Source organism: Emydura macquarii, unplaced genomic scaffold (genome assembly GCF_026122565.2).
Source record: "Emydura macquarii macquarii isolate MOO-44397 ecotype Brisbane River unplaced genomic scaffold, CSIRO-AGI_Emac_v2 contig_374, whole genome shotgun sequence".
NCBI classification, from domain to species: domain Eukaryota; kingdom Metazoa; phylum Chordata; order Testudines; family Chelidae; genus Emydura; species Emydura macquarii.
In genome coordinates, this window is record NW_027130511.1 from 7,077,726 (window position 1) to 7,103,071 (window position 25,346).

General features: G+C 46.0%; 1 protein-coding gene across 6 annotated transcripts in view; it reads right to left on the reverse strand.

The window, feature by feature from the left end:
* Nucleotides 1–25,346, reverse strand: part of TTLL5 (tubulin tyrosine ligase like 5) — a 194,208-nt gene that overhangs the window by 16,726 nt on the left and 152,136 nt on the right. For 4 of the 6 annotated variants that reach the window (XM_067532885.1, XM_067532877.1, XM_067532912.1 and 1 more), the window contains 3 exons: nucleotides 21,650–21,848; nucleotides 11,550–11,770; nucleotides 4,776–4,861 (listed from right to left, as the gene is read on the reverse strand). In XM_067532885.1, coding sequence (XP_067388986.1) covers nucleotides 4,776–4,861; nucleotides 11,550–11,770; nucleotides 21,650–21,848 — 506 coding nt within the window. The remainder of the gene's footprint in view (nucleotides 1–4,775; nucleotides 4,862–11,549; nucleotides 11,771–21,649; nucleotides 21,849–25,346) is intronic. The other 2 variants (XM_067532896.1, XM_067532904.1) reach the window with 2 other exon arrangements.

Sequence of the window (25,346 nt, forward strand, 5' to 3'; positions counted from 1 at the left end):
ATGGCTCCAGCAGCCAGCCCAGGATAGAATGACTGCCAACAGCCAATGTAAGTAACACAGTGTCTACAGGGACACTGCATTGCCCTAACTACACTGACATAAGTGCTATGCCTCTCATGGAGATGGAGTTATTATGTTGGCATAGCAGGCCACTTATTTTGGCAGAAGCAGCATTCTAAAGTAGACACTGACATAATTAGGTCCACGTAAGCTGTTTTATGTCGACCTAACTCTGTAGTGTAGATCACACCTAAAACATAGCAAAGAGTGCTCCCCTGATGCCTGATATTGTTCGTTTCTTTAACGGAAGCCTTTACTGAATGAACAGGCCCTCAGAGGTGACTGATTCAGATTGTGTAACAGACTAGCTCATAGCCTTGTGCCTTCATCATCTGGACACAGCCAGCTTGAACAATGTGCCACAAAGGCTGTTCCTGGAATTGAACAGCCTCATCACAAACCTCAGCACAGGCCATTCACCCAGCAAGCAATAGCCAGGCAGTCTCAGGAGGCAGGGACTGCTCTTCTTAATGCCCTGTCTGATTACTTTGCTAACACACACTGTGTTGTTAAATTCCATTAGGCAGAAAATAGCAAAACAATAGTTCTTTCTAGGGACCCTCAGTCTAAGACAGGGTGAATCTAAACCTGGTTCATATAGAGGGACCAGTGTTTTCTCCACTGGAACTGACAATGTAGTAACGGGTGTCCATATGGCCTGATTTTCAGAGGTGCTGGGCATTCACTCCTTCCATTAAAGTCAATGGGGGGTTGCAGATATGCAACACCTGTGAAAATCAGGCAAACAGTATTTTGACTGGTGGTTAGAGGTAGTTCTAATTATAGTGCTTCTTAGTACAGGAAACTCCTGCTTAACTAAAGCACCCAAAGACTTTGACAGGAAATTGGCTATTTGGAGAATGAAAATTAAGCTTGGTGGATTGTTAGCAGCTTTAGATCTTTAGCATCCCATGTGCATAGATATTTCTCAAAACCAAAGTCCTCCTTCTCATGAGACATGCTCAGTGATAACCATAACCCTGTATAGCCTGTACAGAGCTGCTGTCTGTCCATGAATCAGAACATTCTTATCAGGGCCAGAGAGACTAGAGGTAAAGATTCCTAATCTGCATTGGTTGCTTGGCTCAAAATCTTGGATAATATCACAGCAGAAGTGACATCCACCTTGCTCTCTGATCTACCATCAAGAGTTCAAGTCAGGCTCACAGTGCCCATAACTAGTGTTTTCTTACAGCTGCAGTACCACTTGCTAGTGGATTCTTATCTGAGCAGATTGGTTGCCAGCTTCTACAGTGCCTGTGTTTCTCACTTCAACAGAACCTCAGACTCACCTTCTCTTGGGTTACCTGCCTCTCTCACTCTTCTTCTCTTTGTTGAGCCCCAAAGTCTACTACCCGCAGCAAGACTATCAGAGTTACCTCTGAGGACAGAGGAAGATGAATGGTCTGGGAGTGCAGAGGTGGCTGCTGTTACCTTAAACTGGCCCTGCCTGCACTGTCTTTCTCTTTCTCTGCCCTACAACTGTGCCAGTGGATCTGGAACGGCTGGAAAAAGGTTTGGATCTGGCGAATATAAGCTGGGGGCCAATTTCCAAAGGACCTGGAAAATGGAAAAGATGGCTTAGCTTGGGGCTGTCCCTCTCTCCTTTTGCACAGAAGCCTCCCCGCTACTTGATCCTCACATCCCTTATGCTAATACAAACACCAGAAGGCAGCAATAGTCCAGTGGGTATGTCTGGGACAGCAGGGACCCAAAAAGCTTTTCCATATGTCTCTGTTTATGGTGGTGTGACTGCAGACCTATCCAGCACCAAGGTATTACAACACACCCAGATATACACTGGCAGGACAGACATGTGAAAGAAACTCAGAGCCTGTGTTTCAAATCTTGGCCCCAGTGGCATCAATGGGAGTTTTTTCATTGACTTGAATAGAACCAGGATTTACCCTCTGTATGTTGGTGTCTGGCTGGCCTTCTCAAATTAGTGTCCTTCTTCCACCCCAGCTTATAGACTAGAAAGGGCAGGACTCATCCAGGAACAGCCTCCATAGCAGAGCAGTAGAGGAGGGAGGCATAGATCTAAAACCTGCATAGATATTCCCATATAATCAAATGGGCAGAAGGCTCTGCCCACTAGCTCCTTTGATAGCCTTTCTCAAAAGTCAGTCAAAGTCCTGCCCATCTACTCCATGAGTTTGCCCAATACCCTCCTGAACACTTCTGTCCAGTGGATGTGGTCATGCTGCTTCCCATTTCACTGTCCTGAAGGTTTCTATATCAGGACCTAATACACTGAGTTTGAATGGGCCAAGACGGGTAGCGAATGCTCCTTCTGATATTTCAGAATTCATGTGGAACTTTCAGGCTGAGAGGTGGATGAAGAGGGTATTTTGCCTGAATCCTCCCTTGCTGTCCCTGGGGCTATGCATGGAGCTGCTCTGTTTAATCTCTTGCCTTTCCAGTTTACTGTCCATTCTACTTCTAGGACGCAAGTCCCTCATGGCAACCTCCCTTCCCCCTTTCCCAAAGTCATGTTATGTTATATCTGACCTAGACTGCATGCTCCTTAGGGCAGGGCCCATATCTCCAATCTCTCTAATCAGTGCCTGGCACACCTAGGGCTTTCCTCATAAGTGAAACAATAACCAAACAAACCTGCTGAGGAAGGAAACAAGGGCTACAGAACAAAGAAGGTACTGGGGTACAGAGGGAGAGGAGGAAAAATGGCTTAGTCCCTGAGGCACCTGGAAGAGGGGGGCCTGGTGTTGAACTAGGCAAAGTTTCTTCCCTTCACATTTCCAAGAATAATCATCACTTCTCTACAGCGTCATGTTATTCTGCTTACTGAAATAGCACACACTACTCTTGGAGCTGTTACACCTTTTTTCTGGGGCAAGCAGAAGGCTTTGAGTGACTTACCCAGCACGCCATGCTTCCATGAGCCCTCTCTCAAACTCTGAGCTCTATCGCTCGAGCTTATACAACAGGCTCTGCTCTAAACTCTTCATTTCAGATTCAGAAAGACAGATTCACCCTGCGTCAGCTAGCTACCTGCAGGAGAGGACTCAGATTTCTACCTCATGTGTTCACCTCACCTTGAACACTCCCAGTACAGATGGTTACATCCCTCCCTTAAAGGGGATCTCACAGTTACCAAGGGATCCATACTATCTAGCTTACATTTTCCTACAGTTCTAGGCTGTTCTAAATTGTCCTTCTATTGACAATTTCCCTCACACATGCTCTGCATTAATTCCTGGAAGAGGCTCACAGAACTAGGGAAGGGTAGGGAGGGGCTGCTGCCTGCAGTTACAATAGACACTACATGATCAATAGAGGGAGCTACTTTCAGCAGTGGCCAGAGGGGAGTCAGAGAATACATTGCAGCGAGAAGAGTTTGCTTCCTGCAGGACTGAAGACTATAGCGTGGCAATGGCGGGAGCTCTGGAGGGAGCAACTGAGAGAAGAAGGACAGTGCTCAGAAGACTAGCATCTTAATGGAGAACTGCATAAATCAGCTTGGTCATATCTTGAGGACTGGGCTTTTATCTGTAGCCCTGCATACAGCATGACCCCAATAGTTTGCAGCAAACTCGGTTTGAATTGTGCAGATTAGAAATTCTGCAGCAACTTCATATACATTAAAATAGTGAAGTTGTGTTATTTATTTTGATATTAAATCCCATTTTACACTGTCCCCACCCACCCAATCAGGTTTCAGTGGGATGCAGATTTTTCTGTTGACAGTTGTAAAAATTGGAGGGGGGGAAGCTGGAGGTTTTGGCAGGTGGTAAAGGGTAGGAGGCAACTTGGATTTACACAAGAATTGCATTAGTTGGATGTTTTTACTAAAGGATCAGCAATGAAATCGTTAATGTTAATATTGGAAATGTCATCTTTAAGTTTTAGAGCTAAATACCCACTAGAGATGAATGGGAGCTATTGTTTCAGGCTGTGCAGACTCAGGCAAAAACCACTGAATCAGTGACACTTGGGTCATGTATTCATGGTTTTCTCAGCAACATAAGGGCTAAAAATATAATTCTTTTAAAATTAAAGCTCAGATTCTGGAGCTCAATTCTGCTGCAAATTCCATTGCTGCAGAATCACAGAATACACAGGGCCCTGGCAATAACATCACATGCAGTTTTGGTTCATCTAAACCAACAACGTATCTGTTCTGCAGAGACTTTTGAGGCAGTGGAAAAAGATCAGGTTCTTGTTCCCTGAGACACCGTAGCCGCAGAGAACCCTGTTTGAATTAAGCAGACACGAACTGGGGAAGTAAAAAAATTAGAGAAGACAAATCCATAGGACACACCTACAGTAGCCCTTTCTGGACAGAGAGGCTTTATTGCAAGACAGAAAAGTAAAGGTAAAAAATGCCTGGCCCTTTAAGGCCAAACAGAAACAGCAGAGCATCCCTCAGCCAAAGTGAAAACCAATGGGGCTCGTTTCAGCCAAGTTCACCTTTCAACCCTATTCATAGGGATCCTTCACCTCCAACTTTTCTTGCCAGGCTCAGCCCCCAGTTCCGCCTCAATATGTCCTTCTTATAATGTCCCAGGAGAATTAATTCCACCCTCAGATGGCCCCCTGGCTACTACTTGCAAATCACTGCACTCAGGGTAAGCAACTGTGTCCTTTTCTCTAGCCAGGGGGATGGCCCCTTCCCTGCCAACTCTTGGAGGTCAATACAGTTCATCATTCCATTCCTTCACTCTTCTCCCCTGGTCTGTAGGACCGGCACTCACCTGTGGAGTTTGTGCTTGGCTCACAGGATGCTGCACTGTTAAGGCTGTTCTGGAATCCATTCAGCTGCCCTTCCGAAGAGGTTACCCTGTCAGATAAAAGCACTAGATTAAAACAAACTCAGCATGGAAAGGCCATGCCAGGCCAGTGCAAAGGTTTAGCTGCCATGAGAGACACTAAGTCATATAGACCCTCTGGGGCTCAGAGATGGGAGCCACAAAATCCTGCCTCAATGTGGAATGAAATGGGCAGTTTCAGCAGGCAGCTCCAAAAAGATAGAAGAGAGACAAGTGAGCCCACAAGCACCAGGCACCTGCAAGAGCCACTGCTTCTATATGCCTCAAGCAGTAGTTTGTCCTGAGTGTCCCTGAGCCTGGCTCTGAGAGAAATAGGAGATGAAGGAAAAAGCATTTGGTTCTGAGCTGCCAAGTCTCAGAACACACTTCATGGTACCATGGGGTCCCTACTATTCAGTGCTCTGAAGCAGAAATGGGCATCTTTGTTAAGACATTTGGACGACAGTACCGCACACAAGGAAGGGGCTAGCAGAGGGGGCTGTGTTCAAAGCTAAGCTCAGGATCTCACATGCTGACCCCTACTGGAGAAGCTCACAGAATCACTAAACTGGACGCTGTCTCCAGCTTTGAAGGCTGAGATCCACACACAAGAAGAATCCAATCCCCACTCTCACATTGGCAGACATAATACAGATGCCTCTGCAGACCCATCTGCAGTTAGTACAAAAGTTTGGGACACAAAGAGAATAAATGCTCCTTGGGCTTTGTGCAGTGCAACTATGCTTCCTTTGTCAGGAGAGAATCACTCCCATAGTGAGATTAGCTCTTTCTCCTGTTTTAAAATGGATTAACTCATTGAAGACTCTTGGTCAAACTAGATACTCATAATGGTTCATTCTGGCCTGAACATTTATGAAATCTATTCCTCGCTCACCGCTCCTTCATCTCTCCCTGATCCCTCTTGACTCCCCTCCTGGCTCTCTGTCCCTGTATCCTTTCTGACTACTTCTTGGCCCTTCTGCCTTTCTATTCTGATCATTCCAGACTCCTGTGCTCAGTACTCCTATCTCTGCTACAATTCTTCCTCCTCCTCCACTGACTCACCTCTCTTGCACAAGTTCAGAATAACTCCCAGTTCTCCTCAGTGACAAGAATAGTAGTCTCCAATCCCCATGTGATGTGTTTATGACTAACAGACTCAGGCACATGTGTGCAACTTCTGAAGTGTTGACTGACACCTTTTGCCTTCAGATTTCAGTCAGCAAATTGCCAATAATCCAGGTGCTTCTGGCAGCTGTGTGACCAGTCAGGGGCACTTGTATTTTTCAGTTGGGTCACATGGAATAAATTGGGGTCCTGAGGAGCAGGCACTGATATGACATTTGCACGGAACACTCTTCTCCTTAGCTCAGTCAAAATCTGAAATGCTATTGTCAAATGACATGCTGGGTTCCATGTTTATTGTTTTTCAGGGACAGTTCTGGATCCACTGTGCTCATGGTTTCTTGCTGCCAATGCTGCAAAACCCAGCCAGGACCTGAGAGTCCAGCTGGGCTCTTTCTGCCTCATATAAAGATTCTGTACTTGGAATTTAGCTGCTGATTCTGTCAGTGCTGCATGAGGCAGAGTCGAATCCAGCTCACTCACTTTAGCTGGGTGAAGTATGCAGGACTAACAGGTAAAAACACATTGTGTCAGTAAAGTCAGCAGGTGTGACACCAAGACACACGGGGAGCCAAGGACGGGAGGGTCATACTTCTACCCATAACTGCACTTAAACAGAACTCGCTTTGCTGGCATCCCACAGACCCGCCCTCCATCTTCTGTTTCTACATACTCTTTCTCTCTGTAACCTCATTTACTCCTGCAGTTTCAAACATCATCTCTATGCAGATGATTCCCAGATCTACATCTTTGCCCCTGACCCCTTCCCCTCTGTTTCATATCTCAAGTTCTCTCGTGTCATCTTAGAAGTCCCACTGCCAGTTCATACTCACTCTCCAAACTGAACTAATTATCTTTCCTTCCAATCCCTCTCTTCTCCATCCCTGGGTTGTCTGACAACTTCATTCATTCCCATCTTCCAGGCCTCACTGTCTGCCAACTTTGGTTCTTCTCCCCAATAGTCAATCTCTCACTAAATCCTGTCATTTCTTCTTCTTTAATATCCCCAAAAGTTGCCCTCTCCCCATTCTCACTTTTGTGTAAATGCTCATTAGTGCTTTGGTTATCTCTTAGCCTGATGATTGCCTTGGAATGGGAGCTGACATCCTTTACTCTGACACACCACTTTTTCCTAAGCTGTCCGGCATGGACTGCAGCTTTGGAGGGAGCTGCTGTTCTTACTGGTTACCGGGGATCCAAACGTTGAGCCTCTTCATTGTTACAACTTATTCCTGGGGATGCTATAAATGGAGATTAATGGGATAAGGGGGACAGGACTGATCCCAGCAAATTCACATCATACAAGAGCTGAGGTTTGACCAGAGAACAGCACCAGATGTGAAGAACCAATGCCAGTAAGGCTCGTTCCTCTTTGTTGTTCTTGGACAGGGTGTCTTTGCATGTGTGTCTGTGTGTATGATCTGAGGCTGGCCAGGGGCTTAGAGCTGCAAGCCTAGTGAGCCCAGCTGTGTCAGTATGTTAAATCAAGGCACTTCTCTCAGATGCACTGCTACAGCTGCCAAAAAATGTCTAAGGGTCAAGCTGCCTGATTAACCCAGGCACTCAGGAGCTAAAACAACAAGCATGCCTCTGTGCAGCAGTAGCAGAAAGTGAAAGGGGTCCCAATAACAGCCGCATGCTTGCTCTGTTGCTGTCTGTCCTCTCCACAATGGGCACTCTGCTTTTGTGTGAGATACACCCAGCACACTTGAGACACATCATGTCTGCCAAGGAATAAATAAACTTGGGAAGGATAGCATTCAAACCAGAACCATAGCCATTTGCAGAGCTCTCTCTGCAGCCACCTCCTCTGCTTTCTGCATATCTGCCACGATTGGCCAGTCCTTGCTAAGACAGCTGGCTATAGCTGTATCAGATTGCAGTCAAGACTCCACCCAATTCTGAGATGGATTTGCAGAAGGCTGAAGAAAGGCATCATCTCCTCCCTGTCCCTGTGTTAGTTATGATAGGTCCAAAAGTTCTGCACTTTCGCAGATATTGTCGGTGCCACACAAAGTAAATATATACAAAAAATTGTGCAGAAGGATTCTTCTTGGGAATGGGAATTTGACATACTAACCAATTTCATTCCCTCTGGGCCACACTACTATTATCTACAGGGAACACTCAGTCAGTGCAGGTGCCTGAATGGAAATATTGGGAAATGGCATTAACACAAAAGCTCAATACAAGAGATTGTGCTACACTAAGCAACATCACCATCAGTTTCTGTCAGTCAACAGCTGGCCAAAGACTGCCCATGGCTCTCCTGAGGCTCTATGCATGCTGGCGCCATGAATTGTACCGTTTCTTTTCTCCACTTGGCGATTCCTCTCCCTTGTCTGCAGTGTTCTTTTCTTTGAGTGATGGTTCTGCTCACCAGCTTTTCAAGGTCTTGTTTTACCTGGTACTGTCATAGTTCTGGTTTTAAAAAGCAGTTTTTCTCTGAATAGTGAATGTTAAAAATAGCATTGCAGCATTTCATATTCATTGTGTCTCAGTCACTCCAAACCAAATGTTCTGAGATTACAAGTGGAAAGAAGTTTTTTTTCTATCTACCAACCATGCCAATTCACCTCAGGCTCTGAAAGTCAAGCTGATTTCGATCTGCTTTGCACATCATCATCTGCAATGAAGGTTCTGCAGACCAAATGCTGCCCTCAGTAACATCTGCCTGACCCCACTGTTTATAAATGCTGCTTCAGTGACAGTGTGATCTCACTGTCTCCAAATTCTACCCTTAATAACACCTGGGTGACCCCACCAAAGGATATGAGTTTGGCCTGTAGAACCGTCATAACTGATGATGGTGTACAAGGTGGAAAGAACCCAAATTGATTCTTGGAGTCTAGGATGAGTTTGTAGTGCTAGCAGTTAGAAAAGTTATCTTTCCAGTTGTAATCAGACCATATTTAATCCGGAAATTACTGAGAGACAATAAACATGGAACCCCATGAGACTGTTTTATAGAGTCAAATTTCTAACAGAGCTGAACTTTAAAGAGTTCTTTTCAGTGCCACACCTTAATGTAGGCCCCAGTTTTCTGCTCCATTACCTTAGTAAGGAGTCTGCCTTAGACGCAATCCACCACAAGGACACCCTTCCCCTTTCCCAAGCTGGGAGACTTAGAAAACAAAAGGCAACAGGAATAGAAAAGACAAGCCTTGCTTGTCTGGTTGTTCTATTACTTTTTCTTTTGTGTCCTGAGTTGCTAGATGAGTCAGTAATGTTCATCTTTAGAATCTCTATCTTGTTTGTAGCTGAGGTTTCTCTCTCTCTCATGCTTCTCCTACTCTTCTGGAGACCATATGTGCTGGCTGGGAGTGAGATGATAATGCTTGGAAGGAAGAGATGGTTCAGGGAGACAGAACCATCTACACAGCCTGGAGGAAATTCTAAAAACAGCTTTGAAAAGAAAATGTGATTACATTAAGCTACAAACAGCAGAGACAGAGAGTAAAATGGTTTTAGAGAAATTAGAAAAATGAAGCACAGAATCATTAGGATTGGAATGAACAAAATGAGACTTTGCCTCAATGAATGCAAGTCAGTATATTCCATTAAAAGGAACAGACAGGGCTGAGATGTCTTGGGAGGAAGGAGGCCTAGAAAGTAGCCAAGAGTTAGGGGTGATGGTGGACAGCAAATTAGGAATGAGCTGGGAATGCCATATGACAGCCAAAAAGCAAATGCTACACTATGTTTTATGTAAAAAGACACAGTACCATGTCATGGACTTGGGATGGGATAGTTCTACTTTCAGATGTAACCACTTTTGAAACATTACAGTTCTGCCTCAATACAAGCATAACATTGACAAATAGGAGAGGGTCCAATAAGGAAAATGAGATGATTGAGGACTTGGTGGGTGGGACTGCTATATGAGGAGAGGTTAAAGAACTTCAATAAGTATAACTATAACTAGGAACCTCAAAAATGTGGAGGGAGAGGATTCAAAGGGTCTCAAGTACTGCATTTAGAAGGGAGAGAATTCATTTAGGGTTTTTCAGGTCTTGTCTACAGTAGCTCTTAAGCCGGCAAAACTTTTGTCGCTCAGGGGTGTGAAAAAAACATCCCCCTGAGCGACATAAATTTTGCTTGCACAAGCGCTGACATAGCTACTGACGCTTGTTTAAGTAGTTTTATTATGTTGGCTATACAACGCTCTTACAGTGGCACAGCTATACTGATGTAGCTGTGCCGCTGTAAGTTTTAAATGTAGACTAGCCCCAAGGAAGGAGTAACTGGGATCAACAGGATGAAACAAACCAAAGGAGAAATTCGGGCTGCACATCAAGAGAAATTTCCTAGCAATAAGTTGATTAAACTAATCAACCAACTAATCAATTAGTTGATTAGACTCTTGTGAAGTGACAGAATTCCTGTTACTGGAGATATTTAAAAGCAGGCTGGACATAGCATCAAAAAATGCTCTGTGTAGAAGAGCTGGAGAATGGAAAGAATGGACTGAAGAACGGAAGACATCTTTTTCATCTCTGATCTCTGTGATTCTCTGAGGAAGAATTTCCTCCATTCATCCTGCTGTGTTTACAGTATCTCCAATCTTTTCTCTGATTTAGATGGATAGATTATGTAGGAAGGACAAATAGTGGTTTGAAATTGATCAGCTTCCAGTATGCTAGAAGAATAGCTGCTTTCCATGTAAGTGAAAAAATATTACTGTGAGATCTCATGAATGGCAAGAATGGGTTTGGAGCCTTGTGCTGGAGTCCAAAAGGCAACTCAGAGAATATTTCCGGAGCGGCTCCTTGCAGCCTTCAATACTTGGATTAGGTTTCTGAAATTCTGCAGGAATCTTTTGCTTTCCCCCCCCTTCTGTGCATTTTTGGTGCTGAGCTTTTTCCGGTTTTCCCACACTCCTGCTTGTCACAGAGCAGAAACCACAAAAATGCAGCGAAGTAAAGTCTGTCCAAGGAGCTGCAATTCCATCTCACAAGGATAAACATTCTCCCTGCCAACAAGTGAGCACAACACACCGGCATCTTCAAACACACATCCCTGCTGTCCAGCAAAGGAGCCCACTGACACAGCCTGTCACCTGTACTAACACGAGCCACCCCAGCACAAAGAGAACTGGATGGTGAATTCACCAGCACAGACCTGCCAGATCTCATGCTTATGTCCACACTCACTGAGTCAACCAACTCTGCTAACATCTTGTTTTCTTTTTAAATAGTTTTGGGGGATGAATTTACTGCACTGTTGAAAGATAGCCATAGCGCAGGTAGGAAATGTACCAGCTTCTCCAGCACACCTCTGCTCATGCACATCCAACACATCTTGCTACTCAAGCCCTGCTTCCCCAGGAGCCACCTAACAGAGACAGGATAGTGTGTAGGTAGCACACTGCTCTGATCCTGTACTGCAATTCCTATGTCCCCATATTTGTATGAAGCTATGGCTCTGCTTACACTGTGAGGTAAAGCTCCATTTTAGGGTACAACTACTCCAACGTATACAGGCCAGGCACTTCCAAGGTCTCAATTCAGGAAGTCAGGCCCCAAAGGATCTGTATCAAAGAGACTTGTTGGCAATGTTTTCCTCACAGATTTCTCTGGCATGGGAAAAACTTACTTGGAAATCCTCTGGGCTGCCACTTTTCTGACCACTGCCTGCCTGTGGTTGGCTGGGGGCTTGGGAACCAGGTGAGATGATGTACTCTGAGATGGCATCACTTTGTGCAAACTGGCTGCGTTCTGGATGCTGGAAGTGGCACTTGATGTCTTGCGGGCACCAGAACCAACTGGCATGGATAGATTGCTGGAGTTGGGTGGTGGATGGTTGGCAAAGAGAGCCTGATAGAAAACAAGATACAAGGATTGGTTATTTCCCCTTTGCAACTCTGCTGGGAGAACCCATGTGGCAGGGAGCCTTGAATGGGAAGAGAGAGCCTTTGCCCAGAGAAAGTCTCTATCCCACTACTCCCAGGACTAGAGGGCTCCTGGCACAGTCTCAGAGATAGTTACGAATTGAGGATGACTGATGCCATGAAGGAGTTTTTACAGCAGAATTTTACAGGGTTAGCTCTAGAAATGCAGACAATCTCTGTTACTGTGGCACAATGCAGCAAGTGCTACAACATTGACTCCCAGATCCAACCCGCTCCTAGTCTTTGAGCTAATAAAAGGCCCTAGATTACCCTCACAGAAGCAAAGGGCAATAAGAGGGCAACTGACAAAGAGGATCTTCCCCTGACTCAGACTCTGGGGATGCTTTGGGGAGAAGGAAAAGTTCCCATTCAGGAAAGGAGAGAATGCGCTGAAGGTTTGGGAGATGGGGCAAAATAGCCTGTGCACTGCCAGGCACTGGAAAACAGGGATGCAGGTGGCAGAGCAGGAGAATGGCTTTCTGCACCCCTCAGCTGAGATTCAAAGCAGCACTCAATTCTCTTTAGGAAGTTACACCTTGCCTGGAACTCTGCCTTGTCCTTCCTCAAAGCTGCTTAGTTAGATCCCCAGTTCAGAGCAATGATGCTGTAGCGATGTGGCTTAATGGTGAAAAGTCAGTTATGAAAGACGAGGGGAATCGGTGAGCACCAACCAGTCTCCTGGGAATGGCTGGGCTCCAGTGCGCTTTGTTGCATTTGCACTGCGTTTCTTTCTCTGGTGAGGAACATGAAGACCCACAGTGAGTGGGCTCCAGGCTCCAGAGAAAGCCACAGTCTGAGGGTTGGCCGAGTCCCAGCATAAAGACAGGAAAAGCCCCCTCTTCCCCACAATTCTCTGGCAAATGGCAGGGCACTTATGTGTGGGAAGGAATTTCTGACAGGCAAGAGCCCTGGGGACAAAGGAGAATGCGGGTGCCAAACCAGGCCTTTCCCACTACTACAATTCACTGACAAGATCTGCTGAGCTTTTCACTCCCCCTTAACCTCTCCCTGTCCTGCAGCTCCATTTTGATCCCAGCTTCTTGAGGAGGATAATCCCTAGGTATAACTGTGTAAATGACAAGTCAGGAGGAAGGCAGTAAATGCCACACTCTTGGCATAGTCCACTGCAGCGGAGAGACTATCATATTATCAGGGTACACATGGAGTGTCCCCGCTCACTGTGCTCTCTTCTCTTGACCCAGAGACCACTCCTCACTGCATCCCATTTGATGTCATGCCCAAGAATTTTTTTTTTAAAAGTGCTTTTCCCTTGTTAGTAAAATCCTGAGACACCTGGAGTTTGCAAACCTCTTGCTCTGTACAGTCCATGTCACCTCCCCAAACATGCTCAGGCAAGAAGGTCTGTCATCCAGGAAGAAGAACAAACAGGAATTCTTTTAACACAGGCTGATCATCAGAGACAGGGCCAAGATCTGCCTAAGAGAAGATCAGGATTGTTTTTCTTGGGGACAACAGACGTCTGAAAGGCCTTTGTCTCCACGCTGTGCTGAGATCCTGGCTGCCTTCCATCCCAGCGAGAGTGAAGAGACTGGGCGCTGACACTGACCATGGCTTCTGGATCCAGCTACAAAGCAGCAGCCCTGTTGTGAATCCTGTGGGAGTGGGGGTGGGAAACCAGAAGCTACTGTGCAAACAAAAGGGCAGCAGAGGAGGCCAGAGAAAGGGATAGGAGGAAACTTCAGCACATACACACATGGAGGAGAACCCTCATCAGTCAGGATCCACATAGTTCAGCTCTAGGGAAGGCAGAAGCATGGAAGAAGCTCTGATATAAACAGCCCAGGAGCATCCAGTACCTCACAGTTATTAGTTTATTAAGGGAAACATCCTGAACAGTGTTCACAATGCTGGGGATTTGGACTGGCTGCTGAGGAGACTCTCGCCCTCCCTCGTGGAAGGTTCCAAGGGGCACAAAGCTGCATAATATTTAACACAATGCAGGACTTTTCATCTTCAAACACTGCAAAAACATTAGGTAATTACACAACACTCCTGGGAGACAGGTCAGGAGTATTTAACCCCATTTTACAGATGGGCACTCTGGCCACAGAAAGGACAAGTGACTTGCCACAGACGGAGCCAGCCTCAGAGCTAGAGTCAGAACTCATGAGTTCCTGGCTCTCAGTCCTGTGCACACACCAGTAGATCACACCTCTTCTTATGTTATACAGAAACAAAGTACAGACAAAATGATACCCGCACAAAAAGAATGCTTTCTAATTAGAAAATGTCACATGTACAATCAATTGATTAGAGTGAGGCACATCCTAAGGTATCAGCAAGCAGAAACCAAGCTTACTTACCCACTCACAATTAAAAGTGAGGAGGCACCAGAAATTTGAAGAAAAACTGTTATGCTAATGATCTTTAAAAACAGAAAGAAGAATGATCCCATATCTATTATACAAGGCACTGGTGAGACCTCATGTGGAATACTGGGTGCAGTTCTGGTCCCCCATGTTTAAGAAAGATGAACTCAAACTGGAACAGGTGCAGAGAAGGGCTACTAGGATGATTCGCAGATGGAAAATGTGTCTTATGAGAGGAGACACAAAGAGCTTGGCTTGTTTAGCCTAACCAAAAGAAGGTTGAGGGGAGATATGATTGCTATCTATAAATACATCAGAGAGATAAATACCAGGGAGGGAGAGGAATTATTTATGTTCAGTGCCAATGTGGACACAAGAACTAATGGATATAAACTGGCCATCAGGAAGATTAGACTTGAAATTAGACGCAGGTTTCTAACCATCAGAGAAGTGAAGTTCTGGAATAGCCTTCCAAGGGGAGCAGTGGGGGCAAAAAACCTAGCTGGCTTCAAAACTGAGCTTGATAAATTTATGGAGGGGATGGTATGATGGGACAGCTTAATTTGGCAATTGACTGATCTTTGACTTCTGGTTATAGATATGCCAATGGCCTGTGAAGGGATGTTAGATAGGGTGGGTTCTGAGTTATTACAGAAAATTCTTTCTTGGGTGTCTGGCTGGTGAGTCTTGCCCACATGCTCAGGGTTTATCATATTTGGTAAACCATATTTGGGGTCACAAATATCACCATATTTGGGGTCGGGAAGGAATTTTCCCCTGGGGCAGATTGGCAAAGCTCTGGGGGTTTTTCGCCTTCCTCTGTAGCATGGGGCACGGCTCACTTGCTGGTGGATTCTCTGTACTTTAAAGTCTTTAAACCATGATTTGAGGACTTTAATAACTCAGTCATAGGTCAGGGGTCTATTACAGGAGTGGATGGGTGATGGTCTGTGTTGTGCAGGAGGTCAGACTAGATGATCATATTGGTACCTTCTGACTGTACAGTATATGAATCTATATATCCAACCTCCATCCATAGCAAAATAATGGAACAAATGTCACAACTAAAATAAATAAATAATCACTAAATCTGAGAATGACAGAATCATAGGCAATAAGCAGAAATGAGGATTTATAAAGATTAGCTCTTGTCAGACAAACATAATTGTCTTTTTGGACAGAATTACAAAAATAAGTGTATAAAATTTGGTGGGGTTTTAGATGTTTGTAAAGCATTTGATACAGTTTTCTATTAAATCTATTCACAAAGTTCAGTCAAATCAGTTTGAATAAGGCAGAAAACTGGCTGAATCACTAAACAAAGGGGCAAAAAAGTGAGGATAACTGGCAAAGTACTGAGATGTGGGAAGGGAAGCCTCATATGGAACCACAGTGGTCAGTGTAAGGGCCAATCTTATGTAGGGACTTCATTAATGATCTAGAAAAAGGAGAGCATATTAATAGAATTCACAAATTGGAGTACAGTGGGTCTTAGTTTATAAACGCTTCAGGAAAGGGACTGCGTCTTGATATATGTTAAAATAAACTGACTGTATGTTTTCTCTCTCTACCCAATCCTTTGTACAAAGTTTGTTTTCTTGAACTGTGAGCTTTTTGGGAAACAGACTGTGTTTTATTATATATTTAGAAAGCATTCAGAACATTGTGTGTGTGCTACCACAACAAACAAACATAGTGAGATTAGAAACCTGGGGGCAGAGCTTCATGCGGTATAAATCAACATACCTACACTGACTTCAGTGGCATTATTCTATTTTACATAAACTAAAGATCTGACCTATAGATAGCAAACAAAAATTTGATTCACCTTGGAAAACTGCAGTTAACACATTTGCAGAAAAATAATCCGAGGGAGAAAACTGGCAAGAAGAAATGGATGAAGAAGATGGATGGAGGGGAGCTAATTAGTTTTTAATGAAATACGGTCGCAAAAAAGGTCAATGCAGATTAGGGCTGCTCTCAAATAGGCCTGCCAACCCAGAGCAAGGAGGGGGTAGTTCTAGTGTAGCCACACCTGGAATATTGCTTTGAATGCCCCACATTCCCAGTGTGACACTGTCAAATTGGAGGGTATCCAGAAAGAGCAAAATAAATGAGTTATGGGGAAAGGTAAATCTCCTTTGCTTAGCTAAGCACTGACTAACTTGGGAACATGCAACTTTCTGAAGGGTATAAAGAGAGAGAGAATTATTTAGCAATCAGGGATAAACTGGACACAGTATTTATATCAGAAAACTATTTAAACTACTGATTGAAACTGTAATCATCAGTGACCCCAATGCTCATTACCATTATTTGTTTCATGTTTTATCTGACTCTTCTTGACACAGATTGCATTGGTGGGGATCATTTTACTATATGACTGAACCAGTCTTGTTTTAATTCAGAATATTTCCTCTGTGCAATGGTTGGGATAAAGCTCTAAATCTAGTAGTTACCCAGACACACACAATAGATACAGACTAAGCAAACAGAACAAACCTACACAGAGAGGAGAGGCCTCCATGAGAGTTAGTGGCAAATCCCCAGTAGAGGGAACAATTAGAAAGTAAACACTGATTGTTTATTAATTGCCTTGCCAACATCCACGTCAGATCATGTCACACATTGCTCCCTTCAGTCCATAAAAAATGATGCTACTGTTGATAAACTTTCTTCCTTTCCTGTTGGTTTGATCATGGAACTCCTGTTCCTTGAACCAGTCCAGTATCAGATTTAAGCTTGTTGTCATCACCTTCAAAGCTCTACATAACTCTGCTCCTCCCTACTTATCCTTCCTTGTCAAACTTCATGTTGCCTCTCTGTCCCCTTTGCTCTGACAGCGCTCCCAACCTCCTCCACCTGTTTGTCAGATTCTCACACAATCACCTTTGTGCCTTCTCCCATTCAGCCCTCTATGAATGGTATGATCTCCCTGAGCTCATTCATAAATGACCTACCTTTTCCAAATTTAACTCATTCTTTAAGACCTATTTTTGTCATGTTGCCTATAGCGAATTGAGTTGACCTCATTGATTGTTTATATTGGTATTCCCCTTCCCTTGACTTCTGAGTACTTGTCTATCCTTAGATCGTGCACTCCTCAGAGTGTGTACAGCACACAGCATGCCTTCCCTTTGCACACATACGTATGGCTTCGAACATGTCACCCATGTCCTTCCATGCATACAGCTCACATCCAGCAAATCAGGCTACAGGCAGCATGGAGAGGAGCCCTTCCCTGTATCATGCACAATGGTGCTGCTATTACTCACTCACATGCTACCTGTGGACAGAGAGACACATCCAAACCACAAGTCATATAGAGAATGGGAAAAAGAAACTGCTTACAGTACAGCTAGGCACCTTTCAAGGGCATGACATATCAGATGACCACAGAGCCATAGCATGAGCACCTAGGCTCCTCAGAAATGACTGGATTGCCTCACCAAGGCAATTCCCAAGCCATGACTGGAACTGGGGCATCAAATGGAAATGCCCTCTTTATGGCCTAGAGATACACAGAATGCAGGGTCCAAAGCACTGACAGCAACATATAGCACGATGCCCCTTTCAAATGAGAGGTTTTCTCCATTTGGGCTTCAGTTCTCCTGCTGCTAACAGTATCAAATTCTCAGCACTACTGTAACACTTCTCGTCCACAGATCTCAGAGCACTTCACACAAGGGGGTCAGTATCAGATCAGAAACTGAGGCACAAAGCAGTGAAGTAACTTCAGGTCCCCCAATGAGCTGACACAGCCAGGAATACAAACAAGGTCTCCTGAGTCCCAGTCCAATGCCCTATCCACTGGATCACAGAATCAAGGGCGCCAGGAAGCAGGAATTGGACAGTCTGGAAAATGGATAAAATGAGATCTAGCAAAGCTCCTGAATTCTGATTAAAGTTCTGAGGGAAGAACCCAGGACCCATTAGAAGAGGTGAATCCAAAGCCAGGGAAGCTGGAGGCTGATGTGCTGCACGTCTCTAAACCCAGGTCTCACCCTCCTCTGTACCATTCCCCACAGCTGTGCTGACGGAGTCTCTGAATTCTCCTGCCAAGCCTCTCTCCCCTCCCCCACATCACACACAGTGCTCTGAGAAGCAGGAGCAATTCCGAGATGAATGCTTCATTTTTCTGGCTTTGTACAATGAATTTTGTTGGATCAGAGCAATAAAAGTTGGTTGTGTCCAGGCTGCCCTCCCAGCACTGTGAAGCTGCAGTACATAGGGAGCCTTCAGCCAGGTGAGGAGGGCTGTCAAAGATCCATTGATGCTACTCACTGACCTCCCTCAACCGCAGGCACCCTGCCTGTGAGGACACATGCTTTCTGTGGGCCTTGCCTTCAGGATGCTAATAAACACTCCTCATTCCCAACCTCCAAGCCAGGCTGCTTGAGAAAAGGAATGGGGGAAAACTCATCAACATGAGATGCCATCTCAGGAAGGCTTTTTGTGGGCGCAGATCTAAAGTACAGGAAGGGAGGACAGAGGGAGAAAGTGAGAGGAATGAGGGAAGGATGGAGACAGAGAGAGAGAGAGAGAGAGAGAGAAAGGAAAAGTGAGAACCTCTGGCTTGAAAAACTGTGGTGCGCAGAGTGGGCTGGTCACCTGCTCCTGGCTCCTCCCCTTATGTCCAGCTGTTACATTTATTAAATACTTTCCTGATGTCCCTTTGCCACATGAGCCATTGGTGTCATTGGCATAAGGATGTTTTATCAATGCAAGAGGTTGGGCCCAGGCTTTGGGAAGAAGGAAAAAAGGAGGAGGACCTGGGTGGAGCAAGCAGGACAGTGGATGGAGGAGGGCAGAAAACAATGACAATGGTGAGCAGGTGTGGGGGTAGGAAGCCTGGGTGACAACGAGTGTGAGGTGAGTGAAGCCTAAGTGATGGTAAGTTGATGGGTGGGTGGGGGCCCAAGTGCAGTGAGAGGAGAGGAAGTGGGGAGATGCAAACAATGGTGAGTAGGAGGAAAGGCAGGAGGCCAGAGTGAAAATGAGCAGTATTGTGACCTGGCAATGGTGAGTGTAAGAGGGCGAGGGATGGGGGCTTGGGCCAAAGTGAGTGGGAAGAGGTAATGGGATGGGTGAGCTATTAGGGAAGGCAGGGGGATCCAAACAACGGTGAGAGGCAGAGGTGAGGCAGGCGCCAGTGAGCAGTAGAGGGAGGTGGCGGTAAGGTAGGTGCTGGTGAGTCTGTTGGGATGGGGGGCAGCTCAGGCTACTGAGCAGGAGAAGTCAGTGCAGTTTTGCCGGGGATGGGAGATCTGTCTGGCACCAGGCAAAGGCAAGTGGGAGGAGAGGTATCCATGAGACAATCTCTGTATTAAGACCTAGCTTCCACTACAAGAAAGTCTGAGCGTATGTCTACACTGCAATTAAAAACCTGTGGCTGGCCCACACCAGCTGACTCAGCTTTGTGGGGCTGCTTAATTGCGGTGTAGATGTTCGGGCTCGAGCTGCAGGCCGGGCTCTAGGACCCTGTGAGGTGGGAGGATCCCAGAGCTCAGCTGCAGCCCGAATGTCTACACCACAATTAAACAGCTCCTTAGCTCGAGCCCCATGAGCCCTACTCAGCTGGCACCGGCCAGACGTGGGTGTCTAATTGCAGTGTAGACATACCCCGAGAGCTCTGTGTTAAGTAAATCCTTTTCTTCATTAATGGCAACTTCAGAGCTGCCCGAGCCCATGGCATGGCAATGTCCTTGATACTGCAGCTCTGAACTGTTTGGCTCAGAGGGAGAAGGCGGGGAGGGAGAGCAAGTGAGGGAGTGGAGGCTTAACAAAGAATCACTTTAACAGAAACTCCTGAGTAATGGCTCTGCCGTAGGCCAAAAATAACATCAGCTCAATGTCGGCAATTAGAAGAGGGCTCAGCCAGGCCCCCATGGTCAGCTCCAGCCTCCTCACAGGCACAGCCCGTATCAGCTTGCAGTGCTACCCTAAACTCACCAGCAGCCACGGTTACCCACCCAGAGCCCCTTGGACAGAGATGAAAGAAGGGCCTTCTGCTCCTGCTCAGTGGGGGAGGGGGTGAAGAGGAGTGGGGAGGAGTTTGAAGAAAGAAAGGACGGACATAGTACAGACACGGTTAGGGGAAGCAGAGCTGGGAGCTGCCTCCCCCTCTGATTTCACTCCCAGAATGGTAGGAATTGGATCATAAGCTGTTTGTTAAGGACCCTGCGCTAACTAGTAACTCATGTCCCTGATATGGATGTGGGGAAGCCCCACATGTTTAGCTCTTGCTTTTGTTTGAGGCCAGCCCTGCCAGATAGCCCAGCAAATACCAATACCTTCCACCTAGCTTGGGTCAAACAATCTGTGCTGAGTGGAGGTTCAAGCACCTGAAGAATCCCACTGCCCCTCAAGCAGGGTTCCAGCCACTCAGGCCCCTGTCAAAATGAAGGAAACCTCGACCCCTATGACAAATGGGGTAATTGGTGCATTATAAACTCAGTAGGACCCCTGCAGGGTCTCCATCTGCAGTGTGGAGATGCTGCTCCAGACACAGCTGCTGAAACACTGCCATTCATTATGTGGGAATCATACAGGACACAAAGATCTTGATCCCATTTTCATTTTCTTCCTGCCTTGATAGCACTTGTATCAGCCCCTGGCCCTTGCAATGGTGTCAAAGGACTGACTCTGTGCCAAATGGCTGAGTGCCTAGCAAATAAAGGAAACACTAGACGCACTGATTGATAACAATGGGGAGTAACAGGCCCTGAGGGGATCCATAGGGAGGTGTGGGAGAAGCTCACACCTAGGCTCAGGCTCTATACCTGGATCTACTAGGCACCTAAAGCGCTTAGATTATTCCTGGTAGAGATAAATCTTATTCCTTCATAGGAGGGGTGGGGACTTCCTCAGGAATGAGACAATCCAGGTAATGTTTGGTCATCATTGTGGTGAAGTCCTTTCCCTCTCAGTCTACATTGTTTGGTGCATGGGTACTGCGCTGTGTGGGCTACTCCTTAGAAGAGGGACTTGGTCAGGCTGTAGCCAAAACAGAAACCACTGGTACCAACTTCAGAGGGCACAGACATATGCCAACACAGCTATGAGACTCTGGGGAATGGGGAGACACAAATGTAGCACCCATGTAAGCACAACCACATGTGCCCTTGGTAGACACAGACACCTGCCACCACAACTATGGGATTTACTGACAAGGAATCTCTGGACCCAGTAAGGCTGGGCTCTAACTCAGGCACTGTGTAGGATAGTGAGCAGTAGCAGTCAGGTAGCCAACTAGAGAGGGATCCTGACCCAGCAGGAAGGCCAAGAGGGACAGCAGCATTACGCTGCTATCAGAATCACTGAATATAAATTCAGTCCTGTCTTCATAACCTATAAGAGGTGCTACCTCCCCTCAAAAGCCTGTCCCATGTTCTGGGTGTGATACTGCCCCATGCTGGCCCAGAGGTATAAAAACCAGCAGTGTTCCTTCTCAAGCAGACTTTTGTCTCAGTTACCTGGTGCCGGGCTCGGCTCTGCTCCAAGAGCTGTCGGGACTGAAGCTTCTGCTGCTGGAGTTGCTGCACAGCAAACTGGAGCTGATAGCTGCCAGCAGTCGGCTGATACTTGGGATGTGCCAACTGGCTTCCTGTCACCTTGCTGTAGACACTGTTCTCTAATTCTCCTTCCCAGGCAAAGTTGTCACTCTTCAGAGCCCTGAGAAGAGAAGAGCCATCACATGTCATCCATCTCTATGACCCTGCATGCGAGGCCAGGGGAGCTTCTGCCTACAGGGCGTCTCTGCTTCTCAAGGAGTCACTATTATCTTACAAGCATTCAACTTGGCAACAAGTGGCTGGCACTGGCAAGCAGAACACATGACACAAGTTCTTCGTGTCAGCTGTGGACCTGGTAAGAAGGGCTTGTCTCCATCAGGGAGAGTGTGTCTGGAAGTCTGGACTGGGGCTATGTTACTATCCTTGCTACCAAGCCTGACGTGAACAATTGCAGAGAAACAAGAAGAGGGAAAATCCAAGAGTGACATTAGGACATGACCATGGTTGCCTAGCTAGCACTGAGGGAGACAGTCAGGGATAAACAGAGTTAAGTGGCTGAGCTAAGGATTCCAGTAACTGGGAACTAAGGTACCCATTTGGATTTGTAAAGGTTTTGCCAAAACACAAAAGTCCTAAGTCTTAACCACCCTCATTCCAGTGTGTGCGTGCATGTGTGTGTGTGGGGGGGGCAGAGATGATGAGCCCACAGGACTCATCCGCTTCATGTCCACAGGAGGGGCAGGATGAGAGCCCACAGGACAGTGGTAAGTTTGGGGTGCATTTGGGGCATATATTAACTCCACGATGTTATGACTCAAAGGCCTAAAGAGTTTGGAGTCGGGTTCATTTTTTCCCATCTTCTCAGTCACATAATCTCTGGCTCAGGGTTACAAAGAGGAAAGCTTGTCAAACAAGCAAAGACCTTTTACAGAGAGGCAGTTTGTACAGCCCAGGCTTGGGGGGAGAGCTCAGCTATGGACTGCGATGTGATAAGGGCTAGCAGGAGCTCAATTCCTTGTTTTGAAGTGCATGAGTCAGACTGTAGCTACTACACTTTTCTGCAGTAGACCCATGTGCTTTGTGGTGATCAGGTGGCAGAGTAACAGGGCCAGAAGGCATCCTGGAGAGCCTGGGATAGCTGAGCAATCCAGATTCCCTATGCTAACTGACCAGGATACCACCATGGTCTGGCACTCTGCCCAATAAACGTCCCATTGCTTGAACCTCCTATGTCCTCACTGAGCTCAGTCACTCTTCTCTCCCATTGTGCCCCATGTCTAGACACTCCCTTTAGATCTCATGGGTTGGGAAGTACAGACTTTCCTTAAATTTCCTGTGCACACTGTAATTCACTGGGATACAGATGACACTTGTATCTGCTCCCTCCTACTACGAACTCAGAGAGAGGGCAGTGTTTCTGGGTGAGGAGGTGTCACCCCAGTCTCTCCATTTCACAGAGTTCCAAAAAACCCCAAACCTCTCCATTAATCATTGGAACAATTTACCAAGAGTCATGGTGGATTCTCCATTTTTAAATCAAGATTGGATGCTTTCTAAAAGATCTGCTCTAGGAATTATTTTGGAGAAGTTCTATGTCCTGTATTATGTAGGAGGTCATACCAGATTATCACAATGGTCCCTTCTGGCCTTGGAATCTATGCATTTATAAACCCCCGACTTCCCTGAACCTGCTACAGTCTCCCTTGAAATCCTGGGCACCAAACTGATCCAGATTAACATCTCGAGGATGATCCTAAAAGGGCCAAACTCAGTTACCACCCAACTCCACTTCTCTCCATCCCATTTATACCCTAACAAAATGAGGGAAAGCTAAATTCTGGGGTGCCTATTGCCTAGGAGTGCACACTCCCTCTTTTCCCCCAGGTGAGCAGTGCAGTCCTTGCTCTCCAACATTGCTGGATCCTGTCCCACAGTTCTGCCTGCAGTCGCTCAGATCTGTGCATCATGCATATGCTACAGGCTAAGCAGGGGGAATGCTGCAAGGCCATCCACACAGTACCTACTTGGCATAAGGGCCCCAGAAGTGTAAATACAAAGAAACGAATCACAAGGCATGTTTAGAAACCTGGAAATGATCTCCATCTGCTGCCTCATCAGCCTTGCCTGCTTCCAACCCTGATTGTCATCAGGGCGCTGTCATCTGGCCCTTTCCCCATATCCTTGGGTTAATACTGGCCCTCCCACTGCATGGATCCTGACTCTATTCCCCACTTCCAACCCCTGGACTCTTCTGACAGTGTGTAAACAGCTGCAGCAGCTGTGTTCCTCCCAATGAAATTGAGAGTCATGCTAACAGTTGAGAGAAACAGAGATTTTACTGGGACTGGAACATAAACCTCTGGGGACAGACGGAATCACTGCGGATTATTCTTTTGCAGAAACAAAACACAAAACAGTGATGCTCACTGGCCTCAGCAGATCTGAAGGCCACTCAAAAGCACAGCTGGAATTAGTCTGGCACTCAGCAGACAGCCTGAGGAGGGCCCTCATCAATGGCAATGAAGGATCTTGAGGTCTGGTCCCTCAATTACAAACTACTCCATGTTACATTCTATTTGCTTATGGTGTGTAATTTTTTTCACACTTTCAATCTCTCATCCTTATTGTCATGGTAAAAGGTGGTGAGCGGATTTTGTGCCTGGCTGGTAATTTTCATGATTACATCTCCCCTTAAATCCCATTCTATCTCTGAAGTGTCCCACCAACAATCCACAAAGCACCATGGAAAAAAAGCAACATTCACCCTACTTAGAGAATGGAGCTTCCTCTGGTCATCAGTGTTAGGAGTCTGAACTATCTGACTTTAGGCATTCTCTTTCTCCTTGGTTTACTTAAATGAGCCATCCTCCCCAATAGTGCTGAATAAAGAGTAAGAGTCCTGCTGATCACAGTGCCCCCACAGCGCTACTCCCATCCTGACTGAGAATCAAGACATAATACAGAAATAAGGCTTGTGAGGGTGAATATAGTCAAGCAGTCCTCAGGGCACTCAATCAAGGTATCCAATCCATTCTGGAGCTCAGTGCCTGCTCCAAATCTCCCAGAGATCTTCCTCCAGTTAAAAACCTGCAAAGCATAAATTCTATCCTTCAATGAAAAAGAATGCTTAAAAAGCTAAAGACTGAGGGCTGCAGAATAGGAATCTTTCTTGAACATACGCAAGCCATGATGAAGTGGAAGAGATACACTGATGTGAAAAACTTTGAAAATGGCTCTAAATTGCTCCCAGTCTAACCAGCAAGACTTGCTGCTGAATGGATGAAACACTAAGGCCCATATCTGCATTTCAGGAAAAGGATGCACGTGCTGCAGGCGTCAGATTTGAAGGTGATAGAGACATATTCACTGAACTAAAGTCACTGTGAACAGCATCAGATATCGTTCAGCGGGTCTCATAATGAAGATCTGAAGGGGTTCACAGTTAATTTATACATTTGATGCTGTAAGGGATGCCTGACACTTGTAGAACACTTATCAGCTCATGCCAAGGCCCCTGGCCTCACTGAACACTGACAAATGCATAGCTGGAAACCAATCTGGCTCACCTGTGTGTTAGAATTGTTAAAATATATATTGGAGTTATAAGAATGTGTTTAGACTTTATGAAATACTTGTAGAATACTGCATGTATTAATCT